At 34.3% G+C, this 23,115-nt stretch overlaps 3 protein-coding genes across 15 annotated transcripts in view; 2 read left to right on the top strand and 1 right to left on the bottom strand.

Moving 5' to 3' along the window:
• Positions 1 to 3,590: 3,590 nt before the first annotated feature.
• LOC132703671 (FAD synthase-like) lies at positions 3,591 to 7,876 on the top strand. 7 transcript variants are annotated; one of them, XR_009619119.1, is made up of 7 exons: positions 3,591 to 3,776; positions 3,834 to 3,928; positions 3,999 to 4,122; positions 4,179 to 4,291; positions 4,346 to 4,626; positions 5,484 to 5,704; positions 7,795 to 7,876. XR_009619119.1 is itself a non-coding variant. In XM_060673070.1 (6 exons), the coding sequence occupies exons 1-6, from the start codon at positions 3,677 to 3,679 to the stop codon at positions 5,599 to 5,601; spliced, it is 831 nt and encodes a 276-aa protein (XP_060529053.1). In that variant the 5' UTR covers positions 3,591 to 3,676; the 3' UTR covers positions 5,602 to 5,960. The 7 variants fall into 7 exon arrangements, 3 of the variants coding, with proteins under 3 accessions (XP_060529053.1, XP_060529054.1, XP_060529055.1); XR_009619118.1 differs by lacking the exon at positions 7,795 to 7,876 and adding an exon at positions 5,770 to 5,960; XR_009619117.1 differs by lacking the exon at positions 7,795 to 7,876 and adding an exon at positions 5,759 to 5,960.
• Positions 7,190 to 15,732, top strand: LOC132703669 (protein yellow-like). Of its 4 annotated transcripts, none has more exons than XM_060673066.1 (5): positions 7,190 to 7,896; positions 13,381 to 13,577; positions 13,636 to 13,879; positions 13,946 to 14,245; positions 14,296 to 15,729. In XM_060673066.1, exons 1-5 carry the CDS (start codon positions 7,656 to 7,658, stop codon positions 14,583 to 14,585), a joined length of 1,272 nt encoding a protein of 423 aa, XP_060529049.1. In that variant the 5' UTR covers positions 7,190 to 7,655; the 3' UTR covers positions 14,586 to 15,729. The 4 variants fall into 4 exon arrangements, with proteins under 4 accessions (XP_060529049.1, XP_060529050.1, XP_060529051.1 ...); XM_060673067.1 differs by having other exon boundaries at positions 7,191 to 7,896; positions 13,381 to 13,565; positions 14,296 to 15,726; XM_060673068.1 differs by lacking the exon at positions 7,190 to 7,896 and adding an exon at positions 10,910 to 12,398 and having other exon boundaries at positions 14,296 to 15,732.
• A 2,296-nt stretch (positions 15,733 to 18,028) lies between these two features.
• Positions 18,029 to 23,115, bottom strand: part of LOC132703297 (titin-like) — a 91,332-nt gene continuing 86,245 nt past the window's right edge. For all 4 annotated transcript variants that reach the window (XM_060672457.1, XM_060672456.1, XM_060672455.1 and 1 more), the window contains 2 exons: positions 19,815 to 23,082; positions 18,029 to 19,176 (listed from right to left, as the gene is read on the bottom strand). In XM_060672457.1, the coding sequence (XP_060528440.1) occupies positions 19,074 to 19,176; positions 19,815 to 23,082 (3,371 nt within the window). In that variant the 3' untranslated portion in view covers positions 18,029 to 19,073. The remainder of the gene's footprint in view (positions 19,177 to 19,814; positions 23,083 to 23,115) is intronic.

Below are 23,115 nucleotides of genomic sequence, written 5' to 3'. Positions count from 1 at the left end.
CGCCAGATGCGCCGACTCTAAGTAGCTACGAGAAGGTGCATGGGTCGCGGTCGCTCCTGTCTCCAACTCGCGGTACCATTACTCAACCCATAATCTACATACTGGTCCCAGACAATGGGTTGTTGATTTACGGGCAACATTTAAATTCGCGACATAATGTCTCTTTGATTTGTGACATTGCCACTGCGAACATTATCTATGGGAACGTAAATCAGTCGGTTTCGAAGGTATTCGCCGGACGGCAACAAACCGATCATAAAATAGGGACGATAAAAAATGGACTAGACTGGCCATCGGGGACGGAAATATGTTAAGGGACGAACGTCATGCATGTCTTATTTTTCTTTGTTTAAACGTCACGGCCGTTTGCCGAAATGTCCATTGATTCTGAGAAGCTTTTTGTCTATTGAAAACGAGGAGAAAAAAATTGAGGTTAAGGTTGTCTAATCCAAAGATCTTTCTATTGATTATAGTCAAATCGTAATTAGCGAAAACTCCCTCGACGAGATCAATGCTACCAAAACAAGTTTACAGAAGGGCTAACCTGTAATACTAAAATACAGTGTGACAGAAATTGAAAAACGTAAATATATTTCATTAACATTTTTGGTAATTGTTGGGATAAATATGAAGAATCGATGACAATAAACAGAGTAATCTGGATATTGCGGTTGAAGAAACTATAAGACACTGCAATCAGTAGAAATATTTAGTAGTGACGCTATCCAAAAACGGAAAAAGCACTGAAGACATTTCAAGTAAGATAAGGCAACATAATTCCCTGCTTTGGAGGAACAGAATTACGAATAGGCCCAAACAATTCATATACAATTCAATCTTTCTATTTATGGATCAGAAACATGGGAATTGACCAAACGAAACAAGGAATGAATGTTGGCTCTTGAAATGGATTACTGGAGAAGAAGTAATAGAACCCAAACGAAAGATCGAAAGTAAAATGCTTAAGTTGCAATTCAAATGGAATAAATTTTCAAAGAAAATCTGAGATTGGGTGCTTCCAGAAAAAAAAAAGAAAGCCACCAAAGAACTGTAAAGATGATGTACAGGAAGCTATGTTAGCAAGAAACTTAAACTAAGCAGATTGGTGGAACCATTAACATCAAGCTCGGCTTTAAGTTTTCAAAGTTCTTACTAGTTCTCATTAGACAGTTCGAAAAACGTAGATTTCCCTCAAAAATCTACGTGGAAATAGCAGACAGCATATAGTTAAGAATAACTATCAATCTTGGACAGGTAATCGTTCAGTTATGTTCGAATGTATAATCAGCCAGTAATATGGCAGCAGTGGAAACAACTGGAGATTGTTCTAAGGGGTGCGTTGAGTTTTTGAGAACGAAACTTTTCTCAATTTAGCATATGACTATAAACGATGTTTCGATCGAAACTGTATCTAATAAATTTATTTTAGGTATATACATACACAAGTTAGCGGTCTATCTATCCAAAACATTCACTAAAAATCGTGAACGGTTTGAAAACGATAAATTCAAGGAAGAATTATTAATTATAATTCGCTTGTACTTAAAAAAACGATTATGAGTTCACCCCGAGTAAAATAAAACGAACCATGTTATTAATAGTCAGTAAAATAGCATATCTTATAAGTAATATTATTTTTCTACCAACGAAAAAACCGAGAGTCTATAGAAATCTATAAACAATCTTAATCACTTAGACCTTTACCTGCCACCAATATGGGAATCAGTCATCCGAGACGGCTTTTATGCCTCTTATTTAACTCCGCCCCCCTCAAACGATATATAAGCAGGTACAGCGTAAAATGCGAGCGAGTTTCAGTCAAGCTCTGAAGAAGCCAACAGAATGACTGGCGAAACGTTACCAAGTTCGACTCAGCAAAAACCGACGCAGGAGGAATCCAGAAGTTTTGTAAAAAGAATTATAATATACTAACGATTTGAATAACTAATTATTTATAGTCAAGTCCTTTTACCTAGAGCACGGATTAATTAAAAAAAAACAACTATGGAACTGGCGATGGAATAAAGGTGTTGTTTGGGTTGGCTAGCAGGGGTCATACATTCAATTAAAAAAAAATCAAACGAAAAACAGGAACCCATCTCATACTCCTGACGTACATTGCATTTAATATAAATGAAAAAAAGTTTCAAAAAAACAAAGACGAAATCCATTCCGAATATCAGAGTATCCAATCTCTTTTAATCTGTATCATGTAATCCTCTCAGGCCCACTTCCAGAAAAATGAAGGCATTCCCAAAATAAATGAAACGTTTTCCCGCGGGACGCCTGCCTACATTATTTAGTTGGACATTCAAGGAAACTAGAATCGGCCTCGTTTATTGACCGGCAGACATTTCTGGTCGAAATTAAATTTGGTCGTAGAGTGTCCTATATAGAAGCCGGATTTTATTGAACAGGGGCCATTTTCGTTAGTAGTACACAAGCATAAACGTAAAAAAAGATTGCTCTAAAACCTAAGAGTGAAAAGTCAAAGAAGTCATTTTCAAAACAAAAGTCTTGCTTAAAAAAGTGCGGTGCTATTAGTAATAATCTATTAATAATCTGTTCTTTCGACAAGAAATTGGGTAAATAAAATGTTAAAGTACAGGTTGAAGCTTAGGTTCAAATTTCCAGGGTAACTTGCAGTCACATATTTGGAAGTATCGCTTCGCATTCCTGGCGAATGCGCAAGAACCCCTGCAGCTGATTTTAACGAAGAAGATTGGCACAGGCATTAATTCACATTAATTATGGTGAATTCGCAAAGACTAGAGCCTACATCATGAATCTGCATTTAATGGTTAAACATACGTCACACAAAAAAATACCTTCGAGGTAAAGTAAAGGGCGAACAATTTCATTTTCTGATTCCAAACTGTGTTGAAGCTCAATTGAAAATTGGAACAACAATAAAACAAAAATTAAAACTACTTACTCCGATGTGTTTCAGAATCGCAGTATCAATTGGGAAAAAAAACTTTTGTTGGTTGTTGAGGAATCCCGATATGACATGCAAAACCGAAGACTTCGTTCTTAGTTAAACATCTAGATCAAGACACTAATCACTTAAAACTTTATGAAATAGTATTATGCACGAAATTGCCCAAACAATTTCAGAAAAGCAAGGTTATGTTAGCAATCTATTTAAAAAATTCGTCTCCAATGTTGCCAATAGGCCACGTTGCAATCCTAAACTTGAATTCGTTATTACATTTATATTTGTATATTTTATTTATATTGCACAGATTGCAAATTTTAATTTCAAAATGGCAACTAATAAGTTAAACATGAATTCGTACACAAATCTATAACATTAAAATGGCACCTTACAAAAAAATGTTAAAGACAAAATAGAAACAGAAATTTGCACATATTTTGGTTGTTTATTTTTTATTGTGAAACAAGAATTGACAGTTGTCTCAGAAATAATCTCTCGCATTTTGTAGTCGTCATGAGTATTTTATTTGACTAAACAAAGAGGAGCATCTGGTAGCATAATCTGTAAATAAACTAATTTTTGTTGGGTTATTCTCTGGACACAACTAAACAAGGATCTTAGCGTTCTGTGCTATGAACGAGCTGTGGTTAAATCTGTCAGGGGAAATAATCTTTATTTATATTTCATAGTATTTATTATAAATTTTTGTATGTTATATAGATCTATAACAATCACAAGATGTGCACCAGGGTTGTTAACCGAATCATTCCCAAATCGAAATACAATTATAAAAGGTATTCCAATAAGGATTCTAAGTGTACAACAGCCGGAATTTTGGGTTTGTATGAAGAATAGCCAAAAGGAATATATAAAAATGCGCTTATGTTTTCCTCAGTTATCGGGGATGAAATCCTGAAAGGTCAAGTAATGGACACCAACTCCAAATTTTTGGCTCAGGAATTGCACAAGCTTGGTGTAAAGTTAAAGAAGGTTTGGATCTCTTACAAAATGTAATGACCACCTTGGGTTAGGATGTTTCTTTTAAAGATGAATCTTGCAGATTTCTGTGGTGCCAGATGACATAGAAGACATTTCCGCAGAAGTTAGATTGGTGTCCAATAAGTTTGACTACATTTTAACAACAGGAGGCATAGGCCCTACTCATGATGACTTAACTTATGAAGGTTTGTATTTTCTTTATTTTCTGAGTATTTATTGTATACTAAAATGTTTATATCAGCCGTAGCACATGCTTTTGGTGAATCATTATATTTAAATTCTGACTTGAAAGAAATTTGCATGCGATTCTACAAAAGTATTAAAAGTTTGAATGCTGGGATGAAGCTTGCTTATGTAGGTATTAAGATCATTTTGTTAATTGTATATTAATGTCCAGTTCTATTTTAGATTCCAAAATCTTCAAGGTTGCACTATGCTACAGTTGATGGTGGCAGATTGTTATATCCCAATGTTTCAGTGCATAATGTGTATATGTTTCCTGGGATACCAGAATTGCTAAGAAAGTCATTTTTAAGTGTAGGACCTGTTTTATTTAATTCAACTAGAAGATTCTTTTCAAAAGTTGTTTATTGTACAATGGAGGAGTGTGAAATAGTAAAGGAACTCGAGATTCTTGTGCAAGAGTTTCCTGAGGTAGAGTTTGGTTGCTACCCCAAACTTTATGATAGGTAGGTATTGAAAAATTGAAAACAATAGTGGTAATAAGGGACTACTTTGCAATTTTTTTTTTTTTAAAATATTAATATAGTGAATTTGAATCAAAATAATTGTCTGCTATTAAAGATTTTTTGAATAATTTAAATTCAATTGTTAAAAATTAACCTAATATTAATAATATAAAAATTGCATTAATTTTTAATTATATACCAAGTGATCTGAGTGTGTTTTGTTAATGAATTGGCTATTTGGAAAAGCGCACATCCACAACATTGACTTTTACACCAAGAAAAACATTTTCAAAATCTAAATGTGCACCTGTTTATAGTTTGTATGTATTTGCAATGATAAAGGGCTTAATTTGTGTTATCTAGATTAAAACTGGTGTTTAGTGCAGCACCCAGAGGTGTCTCAAGAATTAGTATTGTTAAATTATAAAATGTATGCCAGCCACTTTCTTCATTTTTTGTTAGTTATTTTGAATAAATATTTAACACCCTGTATTTTGGAAACTAAGTTTTTTCTTATTTTTATGATATGAACTGTATGGAAGGCACATAAGAAATAATGTAATTATTTTACATGTGCCCTTTTGCACAGATTGCTACATAAAAAGTCCAATTATTGTTTTTGCATCATTAGATGTGCTGTAAATGAATATTAAATGTCAAATACAATCAATTTCTGTATTCTGTAAAATAAAACAGGCACTAATTCACTCACTCATAATTAAGGACTGGTATAAATCTCAAATAATTTATTAAAAAACAACACATACAGAACAATCCTTTAAAAGCTTTTTTGACAATATGTATAGTATATCAATTTAAACCCCCATGTTTTTTTTTATAATTGACTTTTTTTTCAGTGTGTACAAAGTGAAAGTGACTATAGAGTCTTGCAATGAAGAGGCTACACTCAAGGCATATGAAAAATTGTTGGATTTAATTCCTAAAAATTGTATTGTTAATTTTGATGATTTATGATAAATTCTGTGATTAGATTTCATTTTATTGTCCTTTATAAGAACCATTGATTTGATACTTTTTTAAACAAGGACATGAAAGATTGGCAAATAGTGTGGTCCAAGTGAGTAATGTACATAATTGTGTATGTTTAACTTAATAATAATAATTAAATTAGACTTATTCCAGATTACTTAGAATGGTAGTGTATTACTGACAATAAGTTTCCCCAGTATCAGCTCAATATGAATGGCCAAGTATGAAAACTTACTCCAGCATAAAATGTCTCAATGGTTCATATACAGGGTTGTTCATATTATGACTTAATGGCATATTCAGCATATAAAAATAAGTAAAATAGTTCATATAAAATTGTGTTCTAAAATTCTTTTGGAGATATTAAATTGCAATATTGCAAAAAAACGTTTTTTCTTGTTAAAAAAAAATCTTCTAGATTTAAACTTATTATTGCTACTTAAAAACAAATTTCTAGAATAGATAAATTTGTTTTTCGTTATGGCGTTCGTGAGACCGTTTTAATAAAAAATCATTTTAAAAAGTGCCTACCACTTTTTACTTATTACTTACTTATTATTACTTTATTATAGAACAAAGTATTTTGGCCCATAAGTTTATATGAAGCTCTTTACTTATTTTTATCTGCTGAATATGCTGTATATCTCCATTATAATTCGGATTATCCTTTATTGACCTAAATATATATATATATATATATATATATATATATATATATATATATATATATATATATTCTCACGTATTGATTCACGGATGGAAAAATGTGATGACACTATACTCCGGGATATCATCCGTTCGCTCGTTGAACTCCGACTGGAATCCTGCATCCGACTGGAATCCTGCAAATCCTGCATCCGACTGGAATCCTGCAGACGTTTCGCCAAAATCTCACTTGGCATCTTCAATGCTCGCGCTCCGAAAACACTTCGAACACTCGAAGTGTTTTCGGAGAATATATAGTTGAAATTATGCTTTTCTTGGATCCTTGTATATTTTTTATAGGTTGATTCTTAGGGTTTGGTCCACAGTCAACAAAACTCACAAATAATTTTAAAACACTGTAATTGTCATTGACGTTTCGACCGGCAAACCAGGTCTTTCTCAAAAACTGCAAAACAAAGGACAAAAAAAGCGAGATCATACAAAGAATTAGTTCGCTATCAAAAAATAAAACGTCTAACACAGAATATCTTAAACAGTAGACATATACGAATTTAAAAATTACAAATAATAGTCATACTCACAAATTTATTATTTTTTTTAATTGTCCATTATTAGCGCTGTTTGTGAAAAAGTACGAACAGATGATATCCCGGAACATAGTGTCATCACAATTTTCCATCCGTGAATCAATACGTGAAATATATATATATATATATATATATATATATATATATATATATATATATATATATATATATATATATATATATATATATAACACATCAAAATCTTAAGAAGTTTTTTACTGACAGTTGTAGTTTCAATTTACTTCTTATTGAAAAGTTTAACTTTTATTACAATTTATTTTAAGACAAAGAATTTTAGAAGGAAGAAAAGTATATGTTTTAAGATGTTTTCCAAGGTAATATGTGTTTTCTTTCGTTATTTATAAATGAATGCAGTAGTCAGTGATTTTCGTGTGTCATTTTTTCACAACTATAAATGATTATATTCAGTTTCTAGCAAAAAACCAAAACCATAACAAAGATCTCGATATAATTTTTTTGACGATCGATAATATTAATTAAGGCAGTAATAATTAGCTGTTTCCTTGTCAAAAATAGATTTGATATTGATGTTCGCAGATCCAGAACTGTTATTCAACCAGTCAAGTGATTTTGTACATATTAATTCGTTAATTGCGTCAGAAATTATCTCAACTACAACTACTTTAGATTAAGATATTTTTTTCATTTTCCTTATCTATTCATTATCACGCCATGCATCAATTGTGTATGCGCTATAATGCATCTCTTATTTATTAGCACAAAATCAAGTTCTCACATTTTAAATATTAACCTGATCGATTTCCGATGGACATTGGCAAAACATCCGCTTACGAAGCTGCAGCTTTTGTCGGGAACATGTTTTGGCGCAAGTTTTTACTTGTCGGGTTTTTGATGAGCTCTACGGCTGTTGTTGCGATTATAACTGTAATTTTGGCCCTTGTAGAACAGTATCCTCAAAGGCCGTTTCGAGTTCAATTCGAATGGGAATATATTAATTTCACATGGAATTCTGCCGAACATGCGTCCCAATTTGGCTATGTAGCAGGTATGTATGCATAAGATATATAATGTGCCAAGCGATTCATTGAAGGCACGCATCACGGTTTGGAAGAGAACATATGTGGTGTAGTCAATAAAACTTTCAAAAAGTTCAAATGTCAGAACGGTTCTCGGCGTCAGGATTGGGTTGATATATTTTTGCTCCCAGAATCACGCTGTATCATTAATTTCCTTCCATATAAAATTTGTCGATATTAATAATAATTGCTGGGATATTACGAAAAAAACGTGCCATGTATTTATCTTTACACAGGGTGTTTCATGATCAATGGTAAAACTTGGTAAAACTTCTTCGTTTAGCACAAAAGTAGATAATCAGAATACAGGGTCTTCAAGTGAAAATTCATTGCCTGAACTAATAACATTTTTACATTAAAATGTGGAATTAATGTTCTTTGTTCTGAGGAGTTTGCTTTTGTACGTCGATTAAATAAAAATAACTTTTTGAACCTGCAAATAGTTATATCCTGTAAATGTTGCTCTGTACAACATTACTTTCGAGATTATTTCTTTAACACGTGCCCTTTTTAAAATATCGTTTGAAATACTAAATTATCCACTGGTTACGCATGCGCAAAGTATTACTTTAAACGTCACCTTCATTAATCACGCCAAGCATTCCCGTTACATTCGTCATGTGTTGTTAGCCGCCGTAAGTTTTCGGAAGACAAGATTGATTAATCAACACAGTGATGGCATTTTGACGTTTGCCAGTTCTGATGGTAACGTCACACGGCACTCAGTTAATGGACTCTTGCTGTTTGTTAAAAGTCTACTTAAAAACTAATGGCCGTAGAAAAAGAATAATATGCAACAAGTTTATAAATTTCTTATTACGCTCACGCCTAAACAAACTTGTGCCTAAAGTGCGTTGCACAATATACAATTAAATAATTAATTTTCCGATGAATACAAAACTTAATAACAGTGACTTCAATACCTTTAAAAATGCCCGCAACATTGGGAAATATTTAAGAAAATTTGACAAAATGATGTTTGAAAGCGCGTGTATTGCATTTGTTTAAATCGTCAAAGCATACTATTTGTAAATCTAAATGCATTGGAAACTCTAAATGACCGATATCTCGAATAAAAATCCCCTGAGTAACCTTTATAAGGTATACTCAATGTGCGTGAAAACTACGTACTATGTACGAAAGAGTTATTGTTATTTAATCGAGGTATGATCTGTTCGTAGATATAAGAAAGTGACCAATTGCTTTTGGATGGGATTATCCAAGGGTGGTCATTAACATACAATGCAACAAGATTATTTCCTAAAGTTTCGGAATTTAAATTCAGCTAAAATTGTGGTCCGTAATAGAAAATAATTTTATACCTACCTGTGTTTAATATTCTTTGGTTTGGTATACTACTTAGTTTAAGTTTATTAGTAATCATTCTTATTCCGTGTGTAATACATCGTGTGTTGAATCGGATGCGAATTATGCAACATATGTGCGAGTCTAGTGTATCTCAGAAGATGGTCCCTCCCAAATGTAGAAAACGCTATTCTTTTGAGACTAAGGAAGTTATAGACAATGTTTATTTAACTCCCATTGAACGTGGTGCCAGCAAGCAAGCATCTTTATAAGAAACGGCCACATTGACGAAAATTGTGAATAATCCTATTTCATCGAGGAAAAAAGAAGCGATGTTGACATTTTCTCGTGTGTAGATGAAAGTGTTCAAGATATAATACGGCCTAAAATTTACCAGTTGTACGAGGAACAAAGCATGCCTACATTAAATATCTTAATTAGGAGGCTTGCAAAGACGAAACCGGTGTTAAATGTGGCAGAACTACCTTATGGAAGTGTATTCAACACATGGGTTTTAGATTTAAAAAAATTGGCACAAGGCAAGTTTTAATGGAATCTTTTAAAATTCGGAAATGGCGATTGGAATATCTAGAAAAAATTAGGATTTACAGAGAATAACAAAAGCCAATTATTTACTTGGATGAAAGCTGGTTCGACACTTATGATACCCCGGAAAAGGGTTGGATTGACTCAACTCATAAGTTTAAAACAGACGCGCCATCAAAAAGAGGTAAAAGAATTTTGAATGCTGGCTCTAAAGATGGTTGGATTCCAAATGGACTTTCTCTGTCTGCGGAAAATATTAAAGGATTCTTCTCTGGACTACCAGGGAGACACCACCGCTGATTTATTTGAAAGTTGGTTTAAAAACAAACTAGTTCCAAACATTCCTCGTAATTGCGTAATTGTAATGGACAATGCAAGTTATCTCGGTAGACAGTTGACTAAAACCCCTTCCTCATGTGACACAAAAGCAACAATCCAAAACTACATGTATAATAACGACATTTATTTTCACGAAGATTATACCAAAAAGCAATTAATTTAGGTTCTACAAAGCTTGAACCTACAAAAGGAATACGTCTGTGATAATTATGCATAAAATCTAGGGCATACAGTTTTAAGGCTTCCACCTTACCACTGTATATTTAATCCTATTGAACATGTTTGGCACCAACTGAAATCTGCCATTCGTGGTAACAATGTTTTTCCCCGTGTTAACTCCAATGTCCTCAAACTTATAGAAACCGAAGTTTTTATCATCCCTCCACAAAGTTGGGCAAATTCTGTTAAACATATAGAAAAAGCAGAGCAATCGTATATCCATATTGCAAATAATATAGAACAAATAATAATTGGAACAGGCGATGATGGCGATAGTGATACTGATATATTATGTGAATAATTTTAAGTAATTTAAGTAGGTAATAAAAATAATTTTTAATTTTATTTTAGATTTAAACATAAATACATCTTTCCTAACAAAACACCAAATAATTAAATTATAAGCAAAGTACGGACCTGTTCGGCCATATTTCATTCTTACAGCTTTCTTATATCTATGAACAGACTTTATTTAATAATTTAATAATAATAATAATAATTTAATAATTTAATATTCCGCGTCCTAAAACAGAAAGCAATTTCGAATTTTCGTGCATTAATATTATTTCAGAATTAAATTAAATTAAATTAATTTTTTCTACTCCCTTCTGTAAAATACCTAATTATACACCGACCTAGCATATGGAAAGCGTCACCTTACCACGTGATCCCACGGATCCGAGACCGGATATTTCCGCGATATTACCGCACGGGTTCGGGAGCAATCGGATTTTTTCGGAGATTTTACCGCAAGGCTTAAATTTCCACGTTTGTCAATTCTGACGCACATGTCAGTGAATGCATTCGTGTTGTTTTGCAAAAATGTGCTCAAAAATTAACGGTCGTAGACAAAGTATAGTAAGCAACACATTGGGTCACTCGTTTATCCGCTGCGCGCTTTTACCTCATTTGTTGCATAATGTACTAATACATTGCTAATTATAACAAGAGCTTTACCAGCGAACTTTTGGAAATAACTTTGGACCGTGTCCTTACATACCTAATTTTCGAATATAATCAAATAAAGTAGGCATATCGTTGAAAATAAAATAAATAAAGAATTCCCATATCCGCAATATAATATTTTCTTGCATTTAATAAAATATGATAAATTATAAAAATACCGATACGGAGATCGGATTAAAATTCACGCTTAATTTACCTTTATACTTGTATGCTTGTAGCTTAAATCTCATATATAAAGGAGCAGCCTTGATAAGCCGTAAATAAAATTTCATATTTTTATCTAAAACGGTTGACAGATATTTTTTTTATTGTAGATGTTCTTCGCAAAATTTTCTACAAAATATTTTTTATCTGAAAAACACTTCAAGGAAGCGATAATATGTGTCACATTAAAAGTTTCAAAATTTTTCATAGAATCCAAAAATGAAGTTGCATTGAAATTGAAATATCTTTATTCATTCTCCATATCCTTCTATATGAAGCTTTAAATCAGATAGATGCCAAACCGACCAGTTGGACCATAAAAAATGTTTTAAATATAAACTTCCAGCAAGTAGAGCGTGCGTAGCTTTTTATGTATTTATTGATTAACTTTCTGCCGTATAATTTTACAAAATTTTATATTTAGTGTAAACTACTTAATTTCACCATACTCACAAATTTTATCTATAATGAAAAAATTCGCTCATTTTCATTTTTTGTCGCAATACGCTTTTCGCCAAAATATGCAAATTGACCATTATCGGTCATTTTGATTGACTTATGCAAATACGTTCGATTATTTGCGCGTGTCTTATCTTATATTATAAAACAAACAACAAAAGATTCGAACGAATTTAATACGCTTATCGCACGACTTGTTTGAAGCTTCCCCATATGTATATATAACACGCGTCTTGAGTCAATTTTAGTCAAACTAACCAAACTTAATGAAAGTTATTGGACAAGATGTCGAGGGTGGTATTTATCAGTATACTTGTATGGTCGATATGTCTGTCAGTCCAGTGCAATAAGTTTCGGACGTATTTTCGATGGAATTACATTGACTTTGATTGGCAGTCGGAAGTTCAAAGAAAAGAGTTTGGCTACGTACCTGGTAAGCAATTTCTTAAGAGTTGGTCATTTAACTCAACAATTCCATAACCTGATAATAAACTGATAACACTCAACAATTTCGATAAAATGTTAAAAAAATAAAAGTTAAATAAACAGAATGCTGACAGGTCCATAACAAAAATTAAGAATCAAATACGGCAGGTCTTTACTCTACCATCATCCATCATTATATCAGTTCGTAGCACTCAAATATAATCGGAAACCCTGGAAACTCGTCAACGTGGCTAAAAAAATATCGGACAAATATAATTTTTAACAATTTTTAATGTGCGCTAGAAGGAAATTTAATACCGAAAATAATGGTGTATTGCATCTATTATCAATACAAAGCGTATTACACTACAGTATAAGTTCGTGATCAGTGAAAAAAACAAGAATGCCAAATTGATTTTTTATTATTATTTTTCACCTATCGCAACTGGGAAAATAGACACTGATTTTCATACATAATTAAAATCTTTGACAAAATGAATGGACAACTTTGTTATTTATTTTTTCTTTAGAACAGAACAGAATATATGTGTTAATTGTAGTTAATGGATTATCATGTATTAAGGGACATCTCTCACTGTATTCAAATAAAAATTAATGAAATAATAACTAACAGCTTTAAATGGCCCCAATGGACTTCTGGATATTCAAATGATATCTTCTAACTGTTTAAAATTTACTCCAACAAAGTTATTACGAGCTGAATTTAGATTTCTTATCTATTTGATATTTATGATTACGGTTGTCATGGTTCACGGTTGCTCAGTGTAAATCCGTTCTGATGTTGAAAAAATTGGACTTTTATCGGAGGAAATACTCTTACAGTTGCTGAGATCCCAATGACATGAAACGGATTTGTAACACCCAGTTTGGACATAAATTTATTATTTACATATTACTATATCTACTGTATCTAACTTTAAATTTTAATATTTAGTTGTCGATTAAGTTACTTTTTGTATTTCTTCTAGGCGAGGACGTAATCACCGGTATTAAAGTATACAGAGATACAGTTTATTTAACGCTTATTCGAAACAAAACGTCGGCCAGGGTAACGCTAGCTACAGTGTCTCTAAAAGATGATAAACACAACCCCCTACTGAAACCCTATCCCAATTGGGACTTTAATAGCGGACAATCTTGTTCATCTTTACTGGTACACATAGCAGTTTTGGGAGAGATCTACGAGAAATCCCTAACCCAAATTAATCTTAATGCGATTCTAGGACGTACTTAGTGTAGAAATCGACCCGAACGGAGTACTGTGGGCGCTAGATGGTACGCGAAGATCTAACTTGACACAGTGCCCTGGAAAGTTAATGTTATTCGACACAAACGACAACGGAAAATTGATCCAAACATATAACTTTCCAGAAGAGATTTGTGCCATTAACAAGAGATGCTTCCTCGATGATTTAGTAGTCGATGGCGATTGGGCGTTTATCAGTGATATTACGGCAGTGGATCCAGGTAACTGTCTATGTCTAATCAAAGGTTGTAAGAAAAGTATCTTTAGAATCCCATTTTCCATTTAAGGAATCGTGGTATATAATAGGTTCCTCAACAAATCCTGGAAAGTTCGCGACAAAGCTACTATGAGAGCTGATCCGTTGGCATTCAATTTTACACTCCATGGGGTACGAAATATTATGTTTGGCAACATTAATGGTATTGCCCTATCTCCGGTAACTACCAATCCGAGATTATTGTATTATACGCCACAAATGTCATTCCACATTTACTCAATACCCACTACAATTTTGAAGCAGGAAAATGTAGCCATTGGAAACGTTAGTCAATACGTCACAAATCACGGGAGAAAGAAAGGGGCTACAGGTGGGTACGCCATTTCAGTTAAACGCTTTTAAGTCTACTTCGCTTTCTAGACGGTATGATTTGTGATTCAGAAGGTACGATATATTTTGGATTGTCACCTCTGGACCAGATAAACAAATGGGATACCTCGGAGCCCTTAGATGACTCAGAAGTCATCGAACGAAACTCTAGAACGTTGATATGGCCAGATGGGTTCAGCGTTTATGGCGGTTACATCTACGTAGTTACCAATAACATGCTTAAGTTTAGGGAGGTGGGAATTAATATTACCGATATTAATTTTAGAGTTATGAGGTACCGTTCCGGTACTAGAAGTTACATGTATCCAACAGATTTGTAATATGATTATTCTTCTAGTAACCTCCAGACATCTATAAAATTTTGATACGTATAATTTCGTAAGAAATTTCAGCGGTGCGAATGAAAAATATGTTCTTTTAAACCATTCCTGAGCGCTTTGCCAACATTCTTGAAAAGTAATTTTTAAATTAATTTTCAAACAAAACAAGAAATAATTAAAATATTTTTTTTTCTATTTTTTTTTATTTTCTATAGCAAATTATTTCATGATAATCATTTTGTTTCCAAGATCCTTAGGCCATATTTAAAGTCATAGTCGTAAGAGTCAGAAGCGCTTTATAAAAAGTAGCGAATAGTTCATTTTAGTGTTCCAAATCAAAAGTTTTAAAAGTTTTATCAAAACATATGATGTTAAATCAATTTCTTCTAGTCATTAATATTTCGATTTTAGGTTTCGTTGCCTTACTTATAGTATTTTTCTACTCGGAAATATTATTCCCTACTTGAATTTTGACGTTTGTTAATTCTCATACTGTCAAGTCATCAATATAAGAAACCGTGAAATTTAGTAGTGTTGTTTATTGTGATCTTTAGAATTAATTAAATTAAAAATATGAAATGCATTGGCGTACCGAGAAGCACACTATCACATATTTTTAACGGGAAAAAAATGCGCGATTGACTTTTTTACTGGTTTTATTTTTTTGTCAAATTAAGCAATTAAAAATACACTTCGTTTGTGTTTTTGTGTTGCATTTTTCTCGTATCTTGCTTTATTTTCGAGAAAAGTAATAAAAACCAATTTATTGCATGTCGCTGGCTTCTTATCGCTACATAGCAAACCGCTAAATTCCAAGGAAATTGCATAAAGGTTATTAAAGGTATCAATAAAAAAACCGATTAAAATTTGTTGCCAATTAGGGACATACAATAAATTGTTTTTTTCTTCTCGAAAACAAAGCAAAAGTTTTTAAAAGCTTGACACTCTGCATTTTGAAAATTATGATTTTCGGACCGATGTACAGATAAAAAAATGTTCTTAGTTTTTCATGTAGATTCTGAAATTACTCGAACATTATTTCCAGACATCATATAAAATTACTGATACCGTAGCAACATTCATGACTCACCGTTTGAAATGCATACGCACATTGATAAGACAAGGAAAGTACATTTACAGGCTCGAATCCTCGTAATACACTGGTTCACCTGAGCAAATTTTCAATTTAATACTTTTACTCTATTTGAGATTTTTGTCAACTTAGAAGTGATACTTTGTGCAGATCTTATATCCAAATAACTAAGCATAACTATGTATCTAAAACTGTTCTAAAACTATTTTATAAATTTACCTTTGACGATGACAGCTGAAAATTATTATCCAAGTTGTGAAATATTTTTGTATTGTTTTGCGTAATGTATTAGTTCGTTCCTATTGTTTATCCGAAAATTTGCATTAATTATAATAATGTTAAAATAAAACTCTTGTCGTGATATACGATTTTCGTTTTAAGAGGAGAAACTACAAAAAGGGCTTTTCAAAGATAGAGAAGGATGTGTCACAATTTTTGTGCTCAACTTGTAGTGCATAGTGCTGAGGAGCACATAACTAATGTAAGTCGAAAACAAAAAAAAAAGATTTTGTTTTAAAAACAGCGAAATTATTTATAGTTTACAAGTAAAGTCAATTTTGGTTAGGTATTTAAATTCAATGATTACGTATTATCGTTCTTTTGAATTTAATTGATTTTTGCAGTTGGAAATATGCAATGCTTACTAGTATCCACGCTCCATTGGTACTTTTTATCTAGCATGGGTTCTTCGGTTATGTTAACTTGATGTTCTTTAGACATCGGAATCCAATTTTTGAAAAGTTTAACAATATATTTTGGAGTGCAGTTTTTATGTCCTTTTATTTGTACATATTGGTTTCTGAAAAATTCGAAGGCACAGATACGGGTATTATATAATTAGTATTTCCACATCTAATCTTTTTCTTTTTCATCTTAGCCGACGGTAAGTAAACGTAATTACTATTTTTATTACATTTAAGGTAACAGTTTCTGCAATCTTGGTTTTTTGATATATTGGTTTCAATTTTTGAAATTTCAAATCATTTTTATCGAAAATTAGTTAGCATTAGTTATTATAAAATAGTATAAAATAAATTTGGCAAAAAGGGATAGACTGAAGAAAATACGCCCACAACAGCTTACCGATAAACACCATAAGGTTATCCTTAAATTAGTGTAAATACCGCCAAAAAAAATATTACATCTTTAACATTCTCCTACAAAATATCGTTTAAATGCTATTCCAGTTTTATATGATGTGTAATCGTAATCGTCAGTTTCCGTTAAATATGCAATTACACTTTTTGCACTCTGGAACTCTAAATAATAATAATAATAAAGTCGGTATCCAAATAAGTTTCTGTAATAAAGTTTCCCAAGAAAGAAATAGATGGAAAAGCAAGTAGAAACGAAAAGAGAACAAACGTCTAAATTATTTAAGGATCCACCTTGATTTTCTCGAAATATATTTCTTATACTGCCTTCGGTTAAATACTCAAGCATATACCGATCTACCGTGCGGAAATTGTCATTTTATTACGTAAGTTTTGTTTCCTACGGTACGAACCACTTCGTACATTTCCGGGACATTACCGGACGAATTTGGCATCCATTTGGAATCCATCAAACAAAATTTCTCTATGTTAAAAAGTATTGAAAATATTAAGCAACAATTATTGTAATATCTTTTGATGTAGGAATTTAATTTAAGCGTTTGTTTGCAGGTCAATTGATAAATTGATAAATTGAGATATTTTGGATTTTATTTATTATTTACTTGCATAGAGTTCCAACTGACTAAGTATTTCTAGTCTTCTTCAGGTAAATATTGCAGTTTTGAAACCCGTAATGCACCAACTACTACAAAATTTAACTTTTGATCTAAATAATGATAAGGATATTATAATTTTTATAATATTTATAATACTTCGCTACAAAAGAGCGGCATTGTGCCTGGGGACGGCAAACCGATTCTTGTGCAACTGTGGCGGCTCCTTATGAGTAACTTTCTTGTGAACCCCAAGTAAGAGTTGTGCTCGAACACGCTTCTCGCTGACTGAAGGTTTCAGGTATGTGATCAAATATACGCAAACTACAGCAAAATTTCAGGCAACGGCCGCTAACTAAGTTTTTCTTTTTTCGTGAGTGCAGGCCAAACATCTGTGAAATAATGTCATAATCGAATCGTAAATTCCTGTCTATAAATAATCCAATATTCCTACAGCACCCCGTAGGTTTCAGAATGATCAGTATTTAAGGTAACGTAGCTTATCTTTGCCTAAAGCAATATAGTTCGAGTTTCATTTTTATTATACTCAGCACGTGCAAATCTCGCTTTATTTTATCAAGAGCTGCATCAAATGACTTGATAAAAATACTTCTGACGTCTCAAAAACAAAACATTCGCAATTTACATAATTTATTTATTATTGATAAATACTACATATCTTACCTAAAAAACTATATAATATTGAGCATCCGTTAATATACAGGGTCCGATCTAGGCGTTCAAGCAGCAGAAACCCAAACGATTCCGAAATCGCTTAACTTATCACTAAGGCCTGCGAAAATTCTCTACAATTCGACGGTGCTGTTCTGCCGGTCAAACAACCTAGATCTCGATTAGGGAGGGATACGCAACACAAATTACCGTAAATACTACTAGCGCGATATAGTTTGCTAGCTTACAAGAAAAGTAACACACTCCGAGAGAAATTTCCAGTAAATATACATTTACAAAAGTATAAAAAGATTCAGTCATATTATTATGGGTTGGCGTTTGGCGTCACGCTCAATTGTTTGAGGATTGATTGCGGTCTTAGTATTCTTTAGTTTACTGAAATTTTATTCCCCGCGCCCGCCACTGGTAATATTCGAGTATACAAATTGCATCTTCGGCCTTCAAATAGGTCGCCTCTTGTATGTACAGGGTGTAATCGAAAATAGCCCCACCGCGTATTTATTTTCAATTTAAGGTTTAAGTAAACCGCAGAAGACTGGGTAAATACGATAAGATTTTCGGTGCTTCTCGCATTTCTTGGGAATATTTAAAAGCTATTTTACAACTTAAAAAACGTATATCATCGTGTTAAACTACTATTACACAATTCGATAAAGCCATTTTTCTTTATCAAATCGGCCAAAGCTAGAACAAATTTTTTTTATACACAAATGCTGTACAATAAACCATTGAAAATATACGTGGTGAATCTATTCCAATGTATACTCTGTTGCCGTATTCGTTATTCATCATTAAAAATCGCACATCTCTGTATATCGTTAAAAGGCACAATACCTAAATTGTCCATTTTTTTTTTGGCACCCGAGAAAACATTTCCTTAAGCTTGGGACTAAACTTCAATTAAAATAAATTGTCTGCAATATCACTTTCGTTTTTTTTTTGTTAGTTTGTTGGTTGACGTAGTTTATGTCACTATTTTACACGGTTAATTCACTCATCTTCTTCGCTTTGACGTGGCTGCAGCTATCATTTGCCTCAACATGGGTTCCGGACTGCATGGTTTAGGATCACATTTCATTTGGCCGTCACCACCGCACCTGAAATTAGTAACGCATTTCTAATATTACTTTTCTAATTACGAAAACATTAAAGCGCATGTCCCACAAATGAAGAATCAAACTTTTATTTTTTCTAAAGACCTATTTTGATCTTACTTGTAAACCAGAATGTACACTTCCTGGTGTTAATAAATGATTCGAGACGTGGGCATACTTTGTATTTTTGTGGCTATTGAGCCATAGCGATGTGTGATTGCGTCATTACAATTATTAAATGAATGCACGCCGTACAAGATGAAGACAAGCCATCAAGAAAATTTGACAAGTTGTTAAATAACGTAGTAGCGAATTTGCAATAGCCACAATAAAATTGAACATTATTAAGAATGCCGCTACAGATACAAGAATTAGCAAAAAAGGTTTTTTTGTTAAAAATCCAAGCGGGTCATTGGTTATTTCCACAAAGCTTTAAAAAGTTTTCGCCCTTTTGCCATTGAATTATATCTTATCATGTATTCTATTCGGAACATTGTGTGCAGGATGATTTGCACGGGAGCAAAATAGTAATCGACCGAAGAAATTCGCGTATACCTTCTGCGAACACTAATAGTAACACCGAGCTAAACGTGTCTCAAATGGTCTTGTCATAATACCAAAGAAACCAAAATTGTACTTACGTGCAGTGCAGGCAAGGCCCAGACGTCGATTCGATCACTTCTCCAACTTTATACGCTCTCTTCTGTATTTGGCAACCTGTCTTGGTCGCCCTACCTTTATATGCGTGATGTAAAAAGTGTGGAGGAAGCGTGGTGGTAGTGGTGGTCGTTGACGTTGTCAAATTGACAGAAACTGCCATCGAAACTGGACACTCATATCTTGGACAGCAAAAACCTCTGATCGGTTCCTCATGGCATCTGGGTATAGGCGGCGGACAGCTCTGTTGTAGGCAAATGATGTCGCTCCTGAAGCAGAAGCAAAAATCACATGGATCGTCTCGTGGTATTTGTTGCGCCGACACGTAGACTTTGCCGCCATATCTGCACGTGCCGGGACCGAACGTATTCTGATCTTCATCCTCGTATTCAGCTTCGGGTTCTTGGTAATCGGGTGCCGTTGGTACTTGTTCGCCAGGTATTTGTGCAGGTGGATATTTAGTAGTCGTTACTGGTACTGCCGTAGAGGATGGTTCTGTAGATAGAGGTACTGAAGTGGATAGTTCACCCTCTACTGCAGGTTGAGTTGATATTTCGATACTTGGTCCAGAAGTGTATAACTCAGGCTGTGACGCATTGGAAACTTCCGTCGAGACTGAACTTTCAAAATCAGGAGAAAGTGTGGTAATAGTTTCCGCTGGTTTAGAAAATTCTTCAGATTTATTTGATGCCTCTATTGGTTTACTAGTTATTTTTTCAGCAGGCACCTCAGGAATTCCGGTCGTCTGCGTTTCGAGTCCACTTTCGCTTTGTGGCGTTACAGTTCCCGGTATATCCGGGATCGCAACCAAAGTCGTTCCTTCTTTTTCAATATCTACCGGTGCACTAGTAACACCGTCCTTATCAGACTCTGCTAAAGATGGCAATTGAATTTCTTTTGTTGGAATTTCTGTAGCCGGCTGAACTTGTGACGGAGTAACGTATTCCTTATCACTTGGTTTTTCCGTCTCTACTCCAGCCTCCTCACTCTCCACTGTTGTTACCTCTTGAACTCGTTCCGTTGCAACCGGTTCTGCCGCAGTTACTGGAGAATACTCAGTTCCGGGTTCTACAGTTTGGGCTTCAATTCCTTGTTCAGTAACCGACAGTTCTGTTTTATTTACTTCTTCCGGTCCGGTAGATACATCCTCTGACAATGACGGTAATTCGGTTTCTGTTGCTCCAGTTATTTCCGTTGGCTTCTCGGTTCCTGTTTTTGGTTTCTCAGTATCTTGGGTAATTTGTTCTGTTACCTGCGGTTCTTCAGATGGTTCATTAGTTTGGGTAGGTTGCTCAGTTTCTGAAGGTTCTCCAAACGAAACTTCGGGTGTAAAGTTTGACAAGATTGTTGGTTCCTCTGTAGCCCCACTGGTTTCTTCAGGTTGACTTGTAACTTGTGCTGGTATCGACACTGGTTCTTTCGGCAATAGAGGTGTCGTAGTACTTTCATGAGCTTCCTCTTCCTTCACTGGCTTTGCAGTCTCGTCTTGCTCGATTTCAGCCTCCGTTACAGCGGTTACTTCTCCTACTACTGGTTCGGTAGACAATTGTTCAGGTTCTGTAATGACCTCGGCGGTGTATGGCTTTACAGTTACAATTTCACCAGCAAGTTCTGTTTCCGGTTGTTCTTCCGATGGCTGTGTAGTGACTACTGGTTGCTGTTCCTCTCCGAAAGGTAATATCGCTTCTGACTCAGTTGACACTTGTTCCTTGGGTGATGTTACTTCGGGTAATTGCGAGGTTCTTGTCGGTTTTTCGGTTCCTCCACTTTCACTCTCGACAACCTCCGGTGGAAGTTTTTCTTCGGTTGTTGCTGTTGCTTCAATTTCATTACCTACATCAGCTCCAGCTGAAGAACTTTCGGGTTGTACTGTTTCAGTGGCGATCTCAACATCTGGTTTCCTCGATTCCGTTGAAGCTCTCTCAATTTCCGATTGGGAAGTTACTTCAGGTTGTTCTGGTGTTGATTCGGTGACATGAGATTCCGATTCGATATGTTTCTTTGTAACTGATTCCGGAAGTGGGGTAGTTAATTCAAGAACATCAGTTTCTGTGCCTATTTCATGTATTGTCGTAGTTTCTTTGTCCGAAATTTGAGGCAATTCTGTCTTTTCTGTTGAAGGCCTGATAGGTAAAGCTTCCGATTGTTCCTTGCCTGGGAGACTTGTGGCAGAAGGTTGATCAGTAACCTCTTTTGGTGTTGTAATAGGCACTTCTTCAAGTTCCGGCTGCATGGTAGTTTGCCTTTGTTCTGGTACGGTTTCTTCAGGTAATTTAGTTGTTAATTTTGGACCTTCTTCCTCCTCTGGTTCTTTAGTAATCGGTAAGGTTTGGGTTACCGACTCCACCTCTTCGCCAGGTATGCTGACATCAGTGACCTGAATTTTATCCACAGGCTCTTCTTCAGATGTAATGGAAGGTACTTCTGGCAGAGACGCCTGCGTAGTAACCTCAGCATCACTAACTTGCTCAGGTTCTTCAGTACCTGCTAATGTTGACTCCTGTTCACTAGGTACTGTCGCCACTTCTTTATCAGATATTGCAGTTTTCTCAGTATAGTGGGAAGGAACTTGAGTTGTTGGTTCGATTTCTGGTAAGTTTTCTGTTTCTTTTGTATCCTCTTCAGATTGTGCTTCAGTGGTAACCTCTGTTGGCAAAAGTTTAGTTGGCAATATAGCTACACCAACCTTTGTAGTTTCTTCCGGCTCCGTACCCTCCTCTGCTGAGCGCTGTGTTGTTATTTGGATTTGTGTATCATTAGTAAAGGATTCTGTCTCTCTGAAGGGAACTGAACTTTCAGTTTGAGGCTGTTCTGATGGAAGTTGCTCTTTTGTTATACTCTCAGGAAGCCCTGTAGTTTTGTCGGTTTGTGTTTCTGGCAAATCAGATGGTATTGATTCTTCCGTTGGGACAGATTCGGTTTCCTGTTTCTTGCTATCTTCATGTTCTGTGGTAATCTCCGGTCGGCTTGGTGTAGGTTTGCAACCTGCTCCATCACACCTCTCAATTACTATCGGTGCCTCGGTTATCTCTCGTTCAATTTCGTTTTCGTCAGCTGATTTTTTGGGTATATGCGAACTGGATTCTGTTGGAGCTTCTGTTAGTGCTTCTGGTTGTTGTGTAACTTGTATTTCAGCACTTGTAGTGTCAGTTTCCGATATTGATGTTCTTATAGTTGCTGCTTTTTCAGTCGGACTACTTGTGGTTTCTATAATGTGACTGTCAGATTCCATACTCGTAGCCTCAGGTCCAGCTAAAAGAAAAGACCAATTAAATAAATTCATAA

The sequence above is a fragment of the Cylas formicarius genome, unplaced genomic scaffold (genome assembly GCF_029955315.1).
Source record: "Cylas formicarius isolate icCylForm1 unplaced genomic scaffold, icCylForm1.1 PGA_scaffold_6__28_contigs__length_40554024, whole genome shotgun sequence".
NCBI lineage: Eukaryota > Metazoa > Arthropoda > Insecta > Coleoptera > Brentidae > Cylas > Cylas formicarius.
This window is presented reverse-complemented; position numbering and strand designations above follow the sequence as displayed.